The following is a 17,790-nucleotide window of genomic DNA, read 5'->3' on the forward strand; positions in this document are numbered from 1 at the left end:
GGTGCCATCTCTGCCTCCCAGGTTCATGTGATTCTCCTGCCTCAGCCTCCCAAGTAGCTGGGATTACAGGCACACACCACCACACCTGTCTAATTTTTTGTATTTTTACTAGAGACGGGGTTTCACTATGTTCACCAGACTGGTCTCGAACTCCTGACCACGTAATCTGCCCACCTCAGCCTCCCAAAGTGCTGGGATTATAGGTATGACCCACTATACCCAACCTCTCATGGTGTTATATCTTTACTTTGCTAATGACTTAATCAGATGGCAGCACAAACTTGTGCTCCTTGCCACTGGGATGATTTGTAGCATGGAAGAAAGCAGAAATTGCCTGTGTATTACTTATCTTCCAAACATTTACTTTTAAATGATTCATTTTTTTTCTCTATTAACTAAAGTATTTCACCTAAGGGTTTCTCCCCCAGCCAGAGCCATGAACCACTGAGTTGAAGCATGCCAAAGTGACATTCCGGAAACAGAAGCCATGACTAGACCATGTATCTGGGAATGTAGAGCCATGAGCCTTGAGTCTCATGTCCTGGAAAGCTAAACATTGAGCCACTGGATCCCAAGGCCCCACTGTTTCCTCAAAAATGAAGATGTCAAAAACTGGAAACAAATCAATATCCAATTCAGGAGCATAAAATAACAATTTGTGCTACGCACATGCACTGAAATGCTATTCAGTCATAAAAGGGAAAATTACTAATATATGCAATAACATGGATGAAAAAAATGTTTCAATTATGAGTGAAAGAAGCCATAGAGGAAGGAACACATACCCTGTGATCCCAATTATGTAAAGTTCTAGATTAGGAAAAACTAACGTATAGTGATAGAAATTCAGTCACTACTTATCTGAGGAGGAAGTGGAAGGAGATTGAGAATAATGGGCATGACAAAACTTTCTGGGGTGACAAAATCGGTTTGCCTGTTCATTGGGATGTTATTATACTAGAATATTCATGTGTCTTTAACAAAGAAATTGTATTCTTAAAGGGGGTACATTTTCTTTGACATAAATTATGCAAAAATAACATTAAAATTTTGAAGCAAAAATGGTCAGTGGTTGTAATAATAGATTTTTTTTTTCTTGATTTCTGGCTGGACACACTCCACAAATCTGTAAAAATTTTGGTAAGAGGAAGTGGTTTTTATAGTGCCTGAGTTGTAATTACCAACCACCCAAGTTGGATAGGGAATTGTATACAGAGTGGATATAATTTAGAGGAACCGAATTGTTGACTTAAATATGTACTTGAAAATATAATTACAAAGGTAAAATCATCTCAAAATAAATGAATGTAGCAATTTTATTAGAAGTAGTATTTTAAATGTGCATAATGTTATAAAATCTTAGTGTGAAGTCTGTGCAACAATATCATTTTAAATGACAGAGTAGGTACTATACAAATCTCTGACATAGAAGACAGAAAATTCCTGTGCTTGGGTTTTGGCCATTCCATTTCCAAGCCTTAGAAGTTCATGGACCCTTTCAGTTTATCCAACTCTTCTTAGTTATGTTTTTGGACTATCAGCGCATTTTGTGTAATATAACTTACAGCACTAATCAACTATTACATGTTATTCTATTTTTTCTTTGTCTAAAAACCTCCTCTTTCTGCCCAGCTTTTCAGTGTGGACTTTGGCATCTAATAGCCCTAGGGTCAACTTCTATTTGTGAGGTGTAGATCTTAGACAAGTTATTTAACATCTCCCATCCTCTGTGTTCTCGTATATAGAAGGGGCCTCATAATCATTCTTACCTTCTAAGATGCAATGCCAGGTGTAGAGAGCATGCCATTATACCGCTCATGTATAGTAGTCATAAGCTATAGCCCAGAAGCAAGGTGACGTTAAAATGCACTTTTTGGTAAAGTGCTTCTAAATTTTTTTATGCTTCATTTTAATATGTTAAATAAACAGTAATTTCATTTTATGAATAGGAACAAAGAGAAAAAACTGACTCCAATTCTTGGTAAGCACAAGTTGGAGAATTGGGTGAGAAGCCAGAGTCCACTTCAATACTTGTTCAGTGTGATGTGCTTCTTTCCAACTGGGCACTACACTGGAAAATCTGGATTATACAAGCAGACAAAATGGCTTGTTTGTGTCATTGGGAAATAAATGACATTTGTGTCAGTGGGAAATAAATTCCAAGAGACAGACAGGGTGAAGACTACGATAATTTATGAGTTCCACTTTGCAACTCTTTACATAAACCTGGGATTCTAGGATATAGAAATCCTTTATGCAAGGGGAGCAGAAGTATGATTCTCCAGAACCACTCAATAAAATTGCTTCTAAGAAAAAGCCACTGAATTTCAGAACTGCCTGAAGTATATCTTTCACTCTACTTTATTATTGTATTCTGAACATGGCACCTCTGTGACTTTTGTTTCCATATCCTTTGAGGTTCTTCTAGAAAGCAAAGCTTGATGCTGCCTTCTGGGCTTGAGGATGTGGACATAGCTGGGTTGTCCTGCACTGCCTGAGGAGCTGCAAGAGACAAGGAACATCATGAACAGTGGTATCCCTCTTTGTTCTTATAGTTTCACCTCTGGATGAAGCTACAAAAGAGGAAATATATTCCTAGAGGACAATCCTAATCTAATCATTAACACAGTTGAGTGTGTTTGCTGCTAATGGAGCACATTTCAAGCCAGAGATTTCTAGGTATGCATTACAGGGAGTATCTACTTTCATATTGGAGGATAAGTATTTCTACAAGCATTTTAGATAAAAACATAGAGAGAAGGCTTTTCAAGGCCATGCATGATAAAGCACTCAGGAAACAGTCAATCCGTAATATAAAACTGTTAAAATATGATTTATTTTCAAAACATTCAAACCCTAGGATAAAATTTAATGGAAACAAATCTTAATTAGCATTAATTAATTTTTAAAAGACGTGTTTATCCTTTTATTTATTTACCTAATAGACATAGTGGTAAACACAGGGAATATTTTTTTAATGATCCTTTTTCCTGTCCTTCAGCATCTCCTCCTACAATGTATACATATGGGAGGACAAGAATATTGAATACATAAACTAGAACAAATATAAAATAGAATGATGAATGCTAAAATCATGGTGTGCTCTAGATGGATTCATAGCACTAAACATTGCTTGCACAAATCTACGAGGAAATGTTTTCACAGAGTTTATGTGAGAAAATCTTTGAGGCTTTTACTTCATCACAAGATCAACACAGTCTGACAATGTGTGATGCACTTGTTAAAGAAATTAATGTCATCTTCATTTCAAGATAGAACTGAGTGTTCTAGATATCCAGAGGATCTTTTAGAAACTATTAAGGCAAAATAATAATATTTAATTTTGCAAACAAATTTGAAAAACTGCTATGCAATCAGACAAACAAAGGCAGCATGAAGTGTGTGGACATGGAGAAGAACTAATTAGAATGATTATGTTGGAGAAAACTATAAAATAATAATTTAGTAGAAGAAACGTTTGATTTCTTTGTAAAGATTTGTGAAAGCAATAGAAAAAAACTGAAGAAAAGCATTTGAGTTATTTTTGAGAATACAGTACTTGGTTATTTAGTGAGTATCCCATGCTGTGAAACATTTAGGAAAACATTCATCAGGTAATCATCCTTAATAAATTCAGTAGAGTAGTATCTGAACTTGACAAAAATGTGCATTTCTAGCCTCTAAATTGCTTTCAAATGTAAGTTTCTTTTATTTTAAGGGGGGCACGTAAGGAATAAGAGTTCTTTAATAAAATAATAGAAGTAAGAATGGAGAGAAATTTTCAAATTTGAGAGAAGAATGCATAAAACTTGGCCATGGCTTGAATATTGGAGGTGCACGAGAGGAAAGGAGCCAAGATGAGTTTCAGGTTCCTGGTTTGAACAACCGGTGATGGTGGCATCAAAAACCAAGTTACACAAAACTGGAAGAGAAGCAGGGTGGGGAAGAATGGCATGTTCAACTCTGAAATTGTTTAGATAAAGGTGTCTTTGGGAGATGTTGGGGAATATTTCAGTAGGCTTAAATAATGTAGTTTGGTACTTATTTGGGTAATCAGAATTTGAGATACAAATTCAGAATTTGTTAGTATAAATATGAGTAGTAAAGCTTTGGAAACAGCTTCTGCAAAAACAGAATGGATCAAAAAAGAAAATTATCTGATAAATCTGTGGGAATTCTCCATAGCCCCTTCAAGCACAGCTCATTCTACTGAATTAATGTTAAGGAAGATGGGGTTCAAGAATGCTCTTCATTTAAAAACAACATTACCTGGGAAGAAAGAAAGTACTCCTTGGGAGTCTTGTGTACTAAGCTAATTTCCAGGTATCGGACCTATAAAAAGATGAAGAACATTGAAACAGCCACTTATCATCTCTGGAAAACTTTACAGCAATGCGTAAGCCACTCCTCACTACAAATTCCTCCCACAACCCTGACTAAATGACAGTAAATGATGTTCAAGGGCACCAAAGCTCCGATCCTCACCATGTTGTAGGTCCAAGGGATTATAAGAATGGACAAGCTCATTTCCTGAGCACTGTATCAGGCCTCAGGAGGGCTGCAGGTGGTGGAAGTCCAGGCCTCCCAGTATGATCTGCAGCCTGGTAACAGGCAAGTGGGTGATCTCACTCAAAAGAAAATGCAAGGGGGCAATGGGATGAAAGGGTCCGGTTGAAATCTTCACTTTTCTGTAATCATTGAATGTATTCCCTGAATGTATCATCATCACTTAAATATACTTTATTCTTCTCAGAGGGCAAAATTTTGAAAAGAATTTATAAAAAGTACTTGAATACAGACCCTAAAGCTGATGTCAAACAACTACGTAAGTGCCTAGGGACACGCTGGACACAAAATAATAAATCAATCAATAAATATTGTGCCTTGCCAGGAACACTGGAACATATAGTATGAAGCTTTTTAGATAGTTCTCATGACCTTTAGGAAATTAGCTACCGCGTACTTAGAACAGAAAATGAACTTTAATCAGAAGAGGACCACTGAGGCTGAAGGAAAAGAATCAAAGGAGAGTCAAGGGACATGCGATAGGGCCCCTGCTACAGAAATATGACCGAAAGGCAGAGATAAGAAGATATCCTGCAGGTTAATATGACTAGTAAAGAAATCAAATGTTAGGCATGAAGACAGGCCGTAGGTGAACTTGAGTGTGAGTCACTGACCCTTACCTGCTGAAAGTCCCAGTGTCCCTGCCAGATACCTGTCTTCTTCACAAATGTATGTAATGAAAATTTGGGATGCCTGTGCCCCTTTGCGAATAACAGAGTCAATCACAGCTCGGGTCTTATCCATAACTGTAGGATTTTCACGTTTTATTTTCTCCATCTCTTCCTGGTTCAGCACCCTTGTCTGTAATAATTCATCCAGTAAACCATTTATTGTACCTTCACCCATGGAATGGATAAACAGCTTTCTCTTCTCCTTCAGGACCTTGTCTGTTTGGAGCACAAGGATTTCTCACTTCATGAAAACAGCCTCATATTCCTCTCACATAATCAACAGAAAGTGACCTCATTTAGATTTCATCAGTGAAATGTCCCCCTCCTCACAGTTGGGTAATCCATCTTCTTACTATATCGCTGCCCTACTTGTTTCCCTCAATAGTCTCCATACGTGTGCATGGAGTGGCCTGAAGACTGAGTTTACCATTTTCACATTAGTCCCTGGAAAGTGAAGATCATCCTCTTATGTCCCTTGTTTATTTAACTCTGAATAATAAAGTAATGAAGCAGAAATAGCCCATTTCATTTAGGAACCACTGCTGCTAGTGCTCCTCCTGTGCCAATTCTGGCACAGACTTTCAACATGTAAAAGTTTAATTAAGATTGTAAAATGACAGCAGGCTGCCCCTAAAGCCTCAGTTCCTTTCTGGGCTTGCCTTTCCTTTCTAAAGGCTGCAAGAATCTTCTAGTTCCTTCTCTCCTCCCTCTCCTCCCTCTCCCCTCTTTTCCTCATTTCTGCTCACCTAAACTTCCACAAATACTAATTATGGCTTCCAGAAGAGCCAGCACCTTCCAAAACTCTTTCTTCCCAGCGACCTGTTCTTGGAACAGTAAAAGACTCACCGGCCATGGCTCTTCTCTCCTGCCCTTCTTGTGTGGGCTGAAACTGAAAGTATGCTTCGCCTTCCTTTTTGGCAGGGTGTGTGCACATACTGGAAAACACCCACTGCACATGCATATGCATATCTTTATTTTTCTTCCCAGAGAAAGAATCAGAATTGTAGCCTGCATCAGAGAGTGTATCAATGGGAATTTTTTTTCACCAGCCCCTGGGTAGATCAGGGTAGGAGGAGAATGGGGCTTAGAGATTAAGACAGGATTGAGAAAGTATGTGTACAGTTAAATTCACACAGTGAAGAGTTTCCCGTTCATTCGAAAACTTGACGGAAGAAAATTAACACAACCTTTGCAGAATGTGAACTACTGTTCCCTTGGCCGCATCTCACAGCTTTGGGGAAAGCTTGTGGGAAATATATGTTCCGGTGAAGCAATTTTGCTTTAAGAAATGTAAACATTTTTCACCAAAATTAAAGTCTTTCTTATTTAATGTTCTTCCTTTCCTGATGGCTTTTTGTTTTGTTTTGTTTTCTCATACATAGTGTCACTCTGTTGCCCAGACTGGAGTACAGTGGCATGCCCATGGCTCACTGCAGCCGCTACCTCCCTAGGCTAGGATGATTCTCCCACTTCAGTTTCCTGAGTAGTTAAAAACTACAGGCAAGTGCCATCAGGGCTGGTTAATTTTTGTATTTTTTGTTGAGATGGACTCTCCCTATGTTTCCTTGGCTGATTTTGAATTCCAGCACTCAAGCGATCCACCCATCTTGGCCTTCCAAAGAGCAGGGATTACAGGCATGAGCCATGAGTCACTCACTCATCTTGGATGTCTTTCTTTTGAAGGACATTGCATCATAGAGGCCCAAAGCATAGACTCTGAACTCAGAATGTCGAACCTAACATGTTAAACTCACCTTCCTGGGCAAGATATTGAAATTCTTTATACATTGGTTCCTCTATCTGTAAAATAATATTGTTAATAGTACATATACATATCTACACAGTTTTGAGCAGCATTGAGATAAAATGTGAAAAATGAATGGAATATTGCCAGGCAAATGGTAAGCAGATAATGAGGGATATTACTATAATTAATACAAATATTTCAGTTTAGAAAAATAATCAAGGATTATTATTTGCAGATTATCTAGCTAAGTTTATCTTTTGTTAGAATCCTCACGCAGTGCCTCCAGTCATTCATTTAGCAAATATATGTGGACAACATGGTTCTCGGTTTCAGGGGTTCAGTCAAAACATATTATGATCCTTTTCCCCTTGCTCTCACATTCAAGAGGGAAAGATAAACATGAAACCTGGTATGTAATATGTAACTGGAATATTTAGAATGATAAAATATGCCAAGCAATGAGAAGAATAAGAAATTAATTGGAGAAGTGGGAGATGAAGTATTGCAGGACTCATGAAAATTGTACACAGAGGTAGCCAGGGAAGGCCAGAAGAGGTCCCTGCCTTTATCAGTACATGCTCAATTGATTATCCCAGAAATAAACTCAATGTGGCTAATTTATTTCATGAATAAACTTGATGGAAGATGGAATAGCAAAATGCACACGGTACATTTCATTCATCATTTTTTTTGCCGAAAATTTTCTTGGGCTGTTATGTTATTATCTTTGGAGGATAACGACCAGATTTACAAAAATATTTATGGTTTGACATGTGGACTACCAGTTTTACTTCCTGTGCTCTAGGCTAAGACTTAAATGTCATTGGTTAAGTAGAACCGACTGTGTAGGAAGACAATGACGTGGCTTTTAATCTAAGGTGTTCTTCATGGTGTTTGTATCTTTACTCTGCCAATGACCTAATCTGATTGCAACAAAATCTTGGGCTCCTTGCCACTGGAAGGAATTGTAACACGGAAGAAAGCAGACATTGTCTGTGTACCACTTCTCTTTAGTTTATTTACTTTTAAATTTATATACTGACTCATTTGTTTTCTCTGCTACTTAAGGGTTTCACACGAGGGTTTCTCCCCACCAGTCAGAGCCAAGAACCACTGAGTTGAAGCACGCCAAAGTGACATCCAGGACACAGAAACAATGATTAGACCATATATATGGGGATGTAGAATCATGAACCTTGAGTCTAGTTTCCTGGGAATGTAAACATTGAGCCATGAGAGTGCAAGGCCCCCTATTTCCTCAAAAAGAAAGATGTCAAAAACTGGAAACAACTCAATATCCAATTTGGGAGCATAAGTAAACAATTTGTGCTAGACACATACACTGAAATACTATTCAGTCATAAAAGGGAAAAATTACTAATATATGCAATAACATGGATGGAAAACTTATACTTTCTTTATGAGTGAAAGAAGCCATATAGGAAGGAAAACATACCCTGTGATTCCAATTATATAAAGTTCTAGATTAGAAAAAACTAATGTATAGTTGTAGAAATTCAATCACTACTTATCAGAGGAGGAAATGGAAGGAAATTGAGAACAAAGGGCATGACAAAACTTTTTGAGGTGACAATATTGCTTTGTCTATTAAATGGGATATTATACTAAATATCCTCATATAATTAATAATCAATTTATATTCTTAAAAGGGGTACATTTTCTTTGATGTAAATTATACTAAAATAACATTAAAATTTGAAATGAAAAAGGTCAGTGGTAGTAATAATAGACTGATTTGGAAAAAAATTTTTTTTTCTTGGTTTTCTTGATTTTCTTGATTTTATTTCTTGATTTCAGGACACACTCAAGCCTCCACAAATTAGTCATAGTTCTGGTAAGAGGAATCACCTCTTACAGTGACTGAACTGTAATTACCCGCCACCCACATTGGATGGCAATAGTTAGACAGAGGGGAGATAACTTACAGGAACCAATTTATTGACTGAAATATGTATCCAGAAAATAGCATTACATAAGGAAAATTATCTTAAAATAAACGAACGTAGCAATTCTACTATAAGTAATATTTAAAATGTGCATATTGATTTAAAATCCTTCTATCAGTGTGAAGTGTGTGAAACAATATTATTTTAAATGACAGAGTAGATACTATAAGAATCTCTGCCACGGAAGACAGAAAATTCCTGTGCTTGGGTTTTGGCCGTCCCATTTCCAAACCTTAGAACATCATATACTCTTTCATCTTACCTAACTCCTCTTCTTATTTATATTTTTGGACTATCAGCACATTTTGATTGATACAACTTAGAGCACTGATCAACTATAACATGTTGTTTTGTGTTTTCTTTATCTAAAACCTTCCTCTTTTCTGCACAGCTTATCAGTGTGGACTTGGATATCTAATAGTTCTGAGATTAACTTCTGTTTATGAGCTATTAGATTTTGGACAAGTTATTTAACATCTCTCAGCCGCTGTGTTCTCATGTATAGAAGGGACCTCCTAATCATTCTTACCTTCTAGGATGCAATGGCAGGTGTAGAGATCATGCCACAGTACCTCTCATTTATGGTAGTCGTAACCTATAGAGCAGAAGCAAGGTCATGTAAAAATGTACTTTTTGGTTAAGTACTTCTAAATTTTTCATATGCTTTACTTCAGTATGTTGAATAAGCATTAATTTAATTTTATGGTAAGAAGATCAGGTAAAAAAATCGTTTTAATGCCTTGGTAAGCACAAGTTGAAGAACTGGGTGAGAAGCCAGCCCACCACCTCACTCATTACTTGCTCTATATGATGTGCTGCTCTTCAGCTGGGCACTCCGCTGGGAAATCTGAAGTAGATAAGCAGATAAAAGGTGCTTGTTTGTGTCAGTGGGAAATAAATTCTGAGTTAAATGCATCTGGACAATGATAATTTATAACAGCCTCACTAAGGTATTTAAACTGATGAGATGGGCAATGGGAAACCATTGCAGCTTCCTAGGTAGGAGAGTCATGTTAACATGCTTGTAAAGTAACTATTTCATATTGAGTGCTTCACAAGGCCCAGGCCCTGTAATAGATACTTCATCTATATTGGTTCCACCAGTCAAACCATTTAAAAATATTGGTACTTGGAATAACCTCAGATTATGAAATCAAAATCTCATCCTGAGCCTCCCCCTTGAGACTCCATGCACCACCACATCCAGAATTTAATAGGACATGTTCTTGGAGGCAATTTTGGTCCCACATGAACCAGGAGCTGGGTCATGAGTGGACTGAGTGTTGGGGACAGGAGAAGGGATAAGAATGTCTGGGAGTTGGTGCTGACTATAGAAAGAATTTGCACAAGAGTAGGAAGGAACTAGGATGAAGCAGTAAAAAGCTTGCACGGACAGGAAGGTGGCCAGAAGGGGTGTGGTCTCCTTGTATCAGATTTCTATAGCAACAGGATAGAAAATAATGGAACCATGGAACCTCTACAAGTTAGAAAGTCTCATCTTGGAGCCAGATAGACTCAAATATCTAAGGAGGGATAGACATGGTCTTGGATGTGGTGTGTTGCCTAGCAGCAGAAACAGAAGCCATTCTTCTCCTTCAATCCACTCAAAATAAAAACTAGACTGAGAGATGAAGTATAAAAATACACTAGAAAGCAAGCCACCATAAGAACATATCAGCAGGAAAAAAGAGACTGTAAATTTAGATCTTGAAGGACATTGAGATGTTGGACCAATCAAATATCAAATGTAGAATGAAATCATTCTATATCAAATATAGAAGGATGTAAGTAAAGGGAGCAAAAAGTAATTATTCTACAATAAGCAATAATTTGAGAAACAATAAAAATAGAGCATGTATAAATACAAAAATTAGTTATATTTAATAATGGACAGATTAAAAGGCAGACACACAAATCTGCGAAAATGTATATAAGGTGGAAGATACAGAGATGTACAGTTGACCTTTCAACAATGAAATACTTAGAGGTGCTGACCCGCATATACAGTTGCAAATCTGCGACCGGGCGCGGTGGCTCACACCTGTAATCCCAGCACTTTGGGAGGCTGAGGCGGGCGGATCACGAGGTCAGGAAATCGAGACCATCCTGGCTAAGACGGTGAAACCCCGTCTCTACTAAAAATACAAAAAAATTAGGCAGTCATGTTGGCAGGTGACTGTAGTCCCAAATGCTTGGGAGGCTCAGGCAGGAGAAAGGTGTGAACCCGGGAGGCGGAGCTTGCAGTGAGCAGAGATTGCACCACTGCACTCCAGCCTGGGCAACAAAGCAAGACTCTGTCTCAAAAAAGAAAAAAAAATCTGCGTATAACTTTTGACTCCCCCCAAACTTAACTTTTAATGGCCTGCTATTGAAGGGAAGCCTTACTAGTAACAAAAACCACTGATTAACAAATATTTTCTAATTTACATGTGTGATATATTGTAATATAAAGTAATCTAAAGTAAAAAAAGTTGTTAAGAAAATCATGAGGAAGAGAAAATATATCTACTATTGACTCAGTGAGAGTGGATCATCATAAGGTCTTCATCCTCATCATCTTCACATTGAGTAAGCTGAAGAGAAGGAGGAAGCGATGGCTTAGTCTTGCAGTCTCATGGGTGGCAGAGGCGGAAGAAGAAGAGGTGGAACAGGATAGAAGAGAAGCAGGCAAACTGCGTGTATCTTTGTGGAAATGCATAGTTATTTCTGTCTAACATTTTTGCTTTTCCATTTCCCTAAAATGTTTTCCAGACAGTACGAATCTGTCTTTCATCATTTCCTTAGTTTCAGTGCTCATATCATAGAACGGTCTTTGCTGTAAAACAGGTCAAAAGCTGCTTTGAATAATCAGAATCTTTCTGCCAAACTATAATGCCAATTTGTGCTCTGGCACTGCTGCTTCTACATCTTCTTCCTCATCATTTGGAACTGGTTCAGAAGCACACATCTCTATCAAGTTCTCTTCTGTTAATTTCTCTAATGTGCAATTCACTCTTGAATTTGTATAAGATCCATATCTTAAAGTTATTCACGTTTTTTTGCAATATCCACAATCTCTTTCATTATTTTCTTGATTGGCTTTTTCATAAACCCTGGTGAAGTCATGGACAACTTCTGGAAACAGTTTTCTCTAGCAGAAATTTATGGGGGGCATGTTATGTTGCCTAGGTTGGCCTTAAGCTCCTGGACTGAAGCTATCCTCCCACCTCAGCCTCTTTAGTAACTGGGATCATAGGCCCATACCACTGCACCCAAAATCACGGCTTTTAATTTTTTAATATCAGTGATGTCATTTTCAGTGGTGTAGCCCTTCCAGACTTTCGTGATGTGATTTCTATCGATGGTCTCTTCTTGGCATTCACAAATCTTTTCACAGAGTAACGTGTGTAATGAGCATTAAAGCTCCTTCTTACCCCCTGATTCAGAGGCTGAATTAGAGATGTTTCATATAGTGGTGAGTAGACCACTTTGATCTTTTGCATATTGAACTCGTGAGGTTTTGGGTAGCGAGGGGCATTGTCCAACATCAAAAGAATCATGAATGCCAGTCCCTTATTGGCAAAATATTTCCTGACTTCAAGGACAAAGCATCAATGGAATCAATAGAGAAAAAGTGCTCCCATTGCACAGGCATTCTTGTCCAACCAAAACACTGGCAACTGGTGTTTACCATTTCTGTTCCAGGCTCAGGGATTAGTAGCTTTATAGCTCAGAGCAGTCCTGATGATAAACCCGACTGCATTTCCACAAAACAGTAGAATTAGCTTGTCCTTTTCTGTTTTAAATCTTGGTGCTTGCTTCTATTTCTTACTAATAAATGGCCTTTTTGGCATCTTTTTTTTTTTTTTTTTTTTTTTTCCTGGACTAGAACAGTCATCTGTATTCAAAACCTGTTCTGGTAGTATAGTTTCTCTTCAATGATTTTCTTAATAGTTTCTGGGAACTAATCTGCTGCCTCTTGATAACCAAAAGCTGCATCTCCTGATATCTTGACATTTTTAATGCAAAAGTGCTTTAAATTATCAAACCATCCTTGACTATCATTAAAGCATCCACCTTTGCATCCTTCCCCTTTCTTTTGCTTTAAGTTGTATACAATGACTTCATTTTTTCTGGAATCATATTAGAGTCTATAAATATACCTTTCTTTTCTATTCTCTCTCATCTGTGAAAATTCTGCCACCACATACATGCTTCAATTTCAAAACAATATTAAAAATTGTTTCACAATAGTGCAAGGTTTTGGCTCTGGCAGACAGTGCAGGGTTAGCTTTATTATCTCCTTTTATTTTTTTACATTGGTCCTCATTTTATATTCATTTATCTTGAAATGGTGAGCAGTGACAAATCCAGACCTCAACTACAGTACATATCAAACAATTCTACTTTTTCTTGTAATGTCATGACATTGCTTCTTGGGAACATTACACCAGCAGTATTGGCATGTTGTATGGACCCCCTGCTGTTATTCAAGAACTATGGTATTGCAGTAAATGCAATGAAAAGTACATTAAAAACCCAAGAATATTGCTTTTTATAGCAATATGAAATTTACAGGAGATACAAACTGCTGATGTAGGGATAACGAGTGTCACATGGCATTTTAAGCAGATACAAAACTTGAGTTCACTGAAATAGCAACAGGAAATGGCTATGAAAATACAAGAGTGCAGTATGCATGGTTAATTTTGTGCAGTTAGGATATAATACTGCATCTTTATATTTGTTTACATTTCTCTCATTCCAAGTGGTACTATGTATTATCTATGAGTGCATAAAGTTTGATAAACTTTAGCTTTCTGTAATAGATTTGTGTATATTTTATAATATAGTAGTAAATGATAAAATAGACTAACATGTACATAAATTTTGTGCATTTTTTACATACCTAACTTAATTTTTCTGTATTTCTAGTATAGATGATTTGTGATTTTCTTCAAATTGTAGCAAATCCCCTAAATTTTTCCAAATGTTTATTTATATAAAATGCACATACAAGCAGACCAAAGCGCTTCAGATCCTTGTTGTTTATGGGTTAATATTAATTTATCTAGATTGCAAAATAAAAACAGAAATGAAAGGCTGAAAAATTTGAGAAGACTTCAGAGGTAGGAAGGATGGAATGAGAAATTCTGAGATATAGCTGATCAAATTACCAGAAAGACAGATGAGAAAGAATAGAAAAGACAAAATATTTAAAGCAAATTTTTCAAACATGGGGAAAATTATGTGTCCACTGATTGAAGAAGCACAACATATCTGTAATAGAATAAGTTTAAAGAATAACTGCTTTCTAAGAGCCCTCTGAGTTCAGCATTGTGATGAGTTGAATTGTGTCCCATAAAAACATATTGAAGGCCTACCCCCTCTGTAATTCAGAATGTGCTCTTATTAGGAAATAGGGTCCTTGCAAATATAATCCATTACAATGTGCTTAGTTTGGATTAGTGTAGGGCCATCATCCAGAACAACTCATGTTTATACCAAAGAAAAGAGGCTCTGGAGCAAAGACAGAGAGGAAGAGCAACATATAAAGACACAGACTCACAGAGGGAAGGCAGCAATATAATGATAAAAGCAGAGAATAGAGTGATGTAGCTGCAAGCAAGGAACACCAAGATGGATTGAGGCAACCAGTAGTGAGGATGGCAGCCATGACCCTACTCTACTGACACCGTGATTTCAGATTTCTCGCCTCCAGAACTGTGAGAGAATGCATTTCCACGTTAACCTTCCTGTTTGTGGTGATTAAACAGGCAGCCCTAGGAAATGAATGCAGGTATTATTAGTTCCATTTTGCAGATGAGAAAACAGATTCTCAGAGAGATTGATGACTTCACCAATGGAATGAGGAGAAATCGCACCTCATGGATCTATAATCTGATAATGGAAAAACAACCGCACGTGCTAGAACAGAAGTAAAAACTGATGACCCACAGAATCCGTCATGAGCCCAGTGATATTTCCTTGGCTCTCTCAGATGTGATTTACCTTGACACTGAATTATCAGAGGTGAAAAATTGTAAGATTTCAAATAAAGAATTGGATTCCAGACCTCTGTTGCTTGAATTTCAACATGGAAAGAGTTGCCTGGTACTGAGTCCATGATGATGCATTCATGATGCCTTCTGATTTTTCCTGTGTTCACCTAACCTGATTAACTTGATGTATGTTCTCTGTCAAGCCTATATGGTGTTTGTATTTGTGGCCTCTGTCTGGGAGACCTGAGGTCAGACTGTGGAGTCAGTAGATCTTCTTAATGTTGTCATTAAAAATTATTATTAGCCTCACCAATTTACACTGATGTAATGATTTGTATGATAATTCACTTTGAGTCTCATTTCCCTATCTGTCAACTACTTGCCTTGGAGAAACTGTTGGATTAAATTTAATGTCTGAAAACCAATAGTATCTATTGAACAGCACAAATGTAATGTTACCTATTATCTCAGTTACATAAGAGAAAATTTTTCATAAGGAAAAGCAACAGCATTTTTCCACAAGGATTTCAAAACAGTGAGTAAATGCATCTATTTCAAGGGAGAAGGGAGGGTAAAAGGATGCAACAATGATATTTATTAAGAAAGGAAAGGAAATTTAAGGGATAAATAATGCAACATAAGTTTCATAAACAATGTAGTATGTGATGTTAATTTTCACGATGGAACTGAGAAAAATCATTGTCATTACATGACACACCACTTCAGCCTGCCTGACTTTAGTGCTGCTACAGTGGGGACTCCCCCTCATGTGGTTGTTTTCACACATCAAGCTACTGTGCCTCAGGTTCTTTCTGCTTTGAAGATGGGAGATGTTCATCAAAGGACTGAGGGCTGTTTAGCCGTGCAGATGTGGGTCCAGAATTTTGGGAGAGGGAGGACCTGCTCCTGGGGGCTAATTTCAACCAATGAATGGCATTAGTCAGTTGATGAATGTCTCTAATTCCCCATCTTCTAGTAAGGTAGAATCTACGTAATTGTAGAGGGTCCTGAAGAAAGATTGGAACCCAGTTTCTCAGAGCAGTGATGAATTCATTATTGCATTTTTAAGGAATATTATCTTCCTTTCATCTCCCTTCCCCACTCCCTTACTTCTACTTTTGGAAATACTTTCCAAATAATACTTACAGTCAAGTCCCTGGCTCCTCCTATTTCATGGTCAACAAATTTGTATCATTATCATCACCACTATCATTCTTGTCATTATCTTTATTGAGCAATTTAAGTATGAACAGAACTATGGTTAGTTTTCTACATATATCATGTCATATAGTTCTTACTATAATACAAAGTTGCTAGGATTAACTCTCCTCACTGATAAAACTCTGTAGCTAAGTTAATTACACATATAATCACATATCTAATATCAGGTATGGGGCAGAGGTAGCCCAGGTCCTGAAATAGCTCCTTCATGCCCATGATGTCAAAGTGAGCCCCATTCCTTGGAGTCAGATGATCAAACTTTGTATTGCATATAATGAGAGCCAGGTGTCTGCGGCCCTTTCTTTTTTTATTGGATCTATCTGCAGGAGATGGAGTTGAAGTCACTTTGATTACCCGAGTCTCTTTTCAATCTCCATATGCCTCACAATTTTGTTTTTTAGAACCTCATGTAGCTACCATCCTCCCTAACCTCTATCAAAAGACACTGCCTTCCTCTCTCTAGAGCCCAGAGCCAGAACCAGGACATATCTGGAATGATTACTCAAGAATCTTAAGGAAACTGGAATAATTCCTACTCCCTTTTTTATTCTTTTTCTTCTGCATCTACTTAAACATTTCTTATATTCAGGTTCAAATCAAATTTCATAAAAACTGAGAGATGTCATTGGCTCCAGTAAGAATGAATATAGCAGAGGTTGTTTGCCTTCCATATTATGATTATATTTATACTATTTAAAAAATATCAACTTCAAAAAGAGAGAAACAAGATAATTTTGGCTGGGTGCAGTGGCTCATGCCTGTAATCCCAGCACTTTGGGAGGCCGAGGAGGGCAGATCACGGAGTCAGCAGATCGAGATCATCCTGGCTAACATGGTGAAGCCCCATCTCTACCAAAAATACAAAAAATTAGCCGGGCATGGTGGTGGGTGCCTGTAGTCCCAGCTACTCGGGAGCCTGAGGCAGGAGAATGGCGTGAACCTGGGAGGCAGAGCTTGCAGTGAGCAGAGATCATGCCACTGCACTCCAGCCTGGACGACAGAGCAAGACTCCATCTCAAAAAAAAAAAAAAAAAAAAAAAAAAAAAAATTATAGTGCAGATTGCTGCCCAGAGAGAGTGTCTATTAGCCAGGCAGTACAACACAAAAAAATGTGGAAATCAGGAGTTTAGACAAAAATTTCATTTTGAGTCTTACCTGTTGTCTAATGAAATAGGAATCTCTCTGGAAATGGCTTATTCTAACCTAGGCCTTCTTATTCAGCCTCATCTTCTGATACGGTCCCCACCTTGCTCATTACATTCTAAATATTCCGCCCTTTATTTAATTTCTAGGAATCCCCTACTTAGGGATCTCTATTTCTAGCCCCCACCTTCTCATTCCTTCCTGTTTTCCTACTGCTTTCTGTTTATCCTTCAAGTCTAAGATCAGATGGCACTTTTTCATGCAGTCTTCTCTGAGTCTCTGGAAGGAGACAGTGTCAGAGGTACATGCCCTTAGGTGACCTTGTTTCTCTTTAGGGTAGCATACTTTTTTACCTTTAATTGTGATTTTCGGCCTACTTCTCAGCATACACCATTAGATTTTATGCTCTGTGAGGACAGGTGGCCATAAACTAGGCCTACATTACTTCTGGCCTTCAAGAGAAGTCTAATAATTATCTACTGAATCACTAGCTG

At 37.7% G+C, this 17,790-nt stretch overlaps 2 protein-coding genes across 3 annotated transcripts in view; both read right to left on the reverse strand.

Moving 5' to 3' along the window:
- Positions 1-1,294: 1,294 nt before the first annotated feature.
- CARD16 (caspase recruitment domain family member 16) lies at positions 1,295-6,122 on the reverse strand. 2 transcript variants are annotated; one of them, XM_015115571.3, is made up of 4 exons: positions 6,084-6,122; positions 5,187-5,453; positions 4,270-4,332; positions 1,295-2,502 (listed from the first exon to the last, which is right to left on the reverse strand). In XM_015115571.3, exons 1-3 carry the CDS (start codon positions 6,088-6,090, stop codon positions 4,313-4,315), a joined length of 294 nt encoding a protein of 97 aa, XP_014971057.3. In that variant the 5' UTR covers positions 6,091-6,122; the 3' UTR covers positions 1,295-2,502; positions 4,270-4,312. The 2 variants fall into 2 exon arrangements, with proteins under 2 accessions (XP_014971057.3, XP_014971055.3); XM_015115569.3 differs by lacking the exon at positions 4,270-4,332.
- Positions 6,123-6,761: 639 nt separating this feature from the next.
- The window catches only part of LOC100426388 (caspase-1-like), a 40,156-nt gene continuing 29,127 nt past the window's right edge, over positions 6,762-17,790 (reverse strand). The window contains exon 12 of the mRNA XM_077964930.1: positions 6,762-9,546. The gene's annotated coding sequence lies outside the window, so the exon portion shown is untranslated. The remainder of the gene's footprint in view (positions 9,547-17,790) is intronic.

The sequence above is a fragment of the Macaca mulatta genome, chromosome 14 (assembly GCF_049350105.2).
Source record: "Macaca mulatta isolate MMU2019108-1 chromosome 14, T2T-MMU8v2.0, whole genome shotgun sequence".
NCBI classification, from domain to species: Eukaryota; Metazoa; Chordata; class Mammalia; order Primates; family Cercopithecidae; genus Macaca; species Macaca mulatta.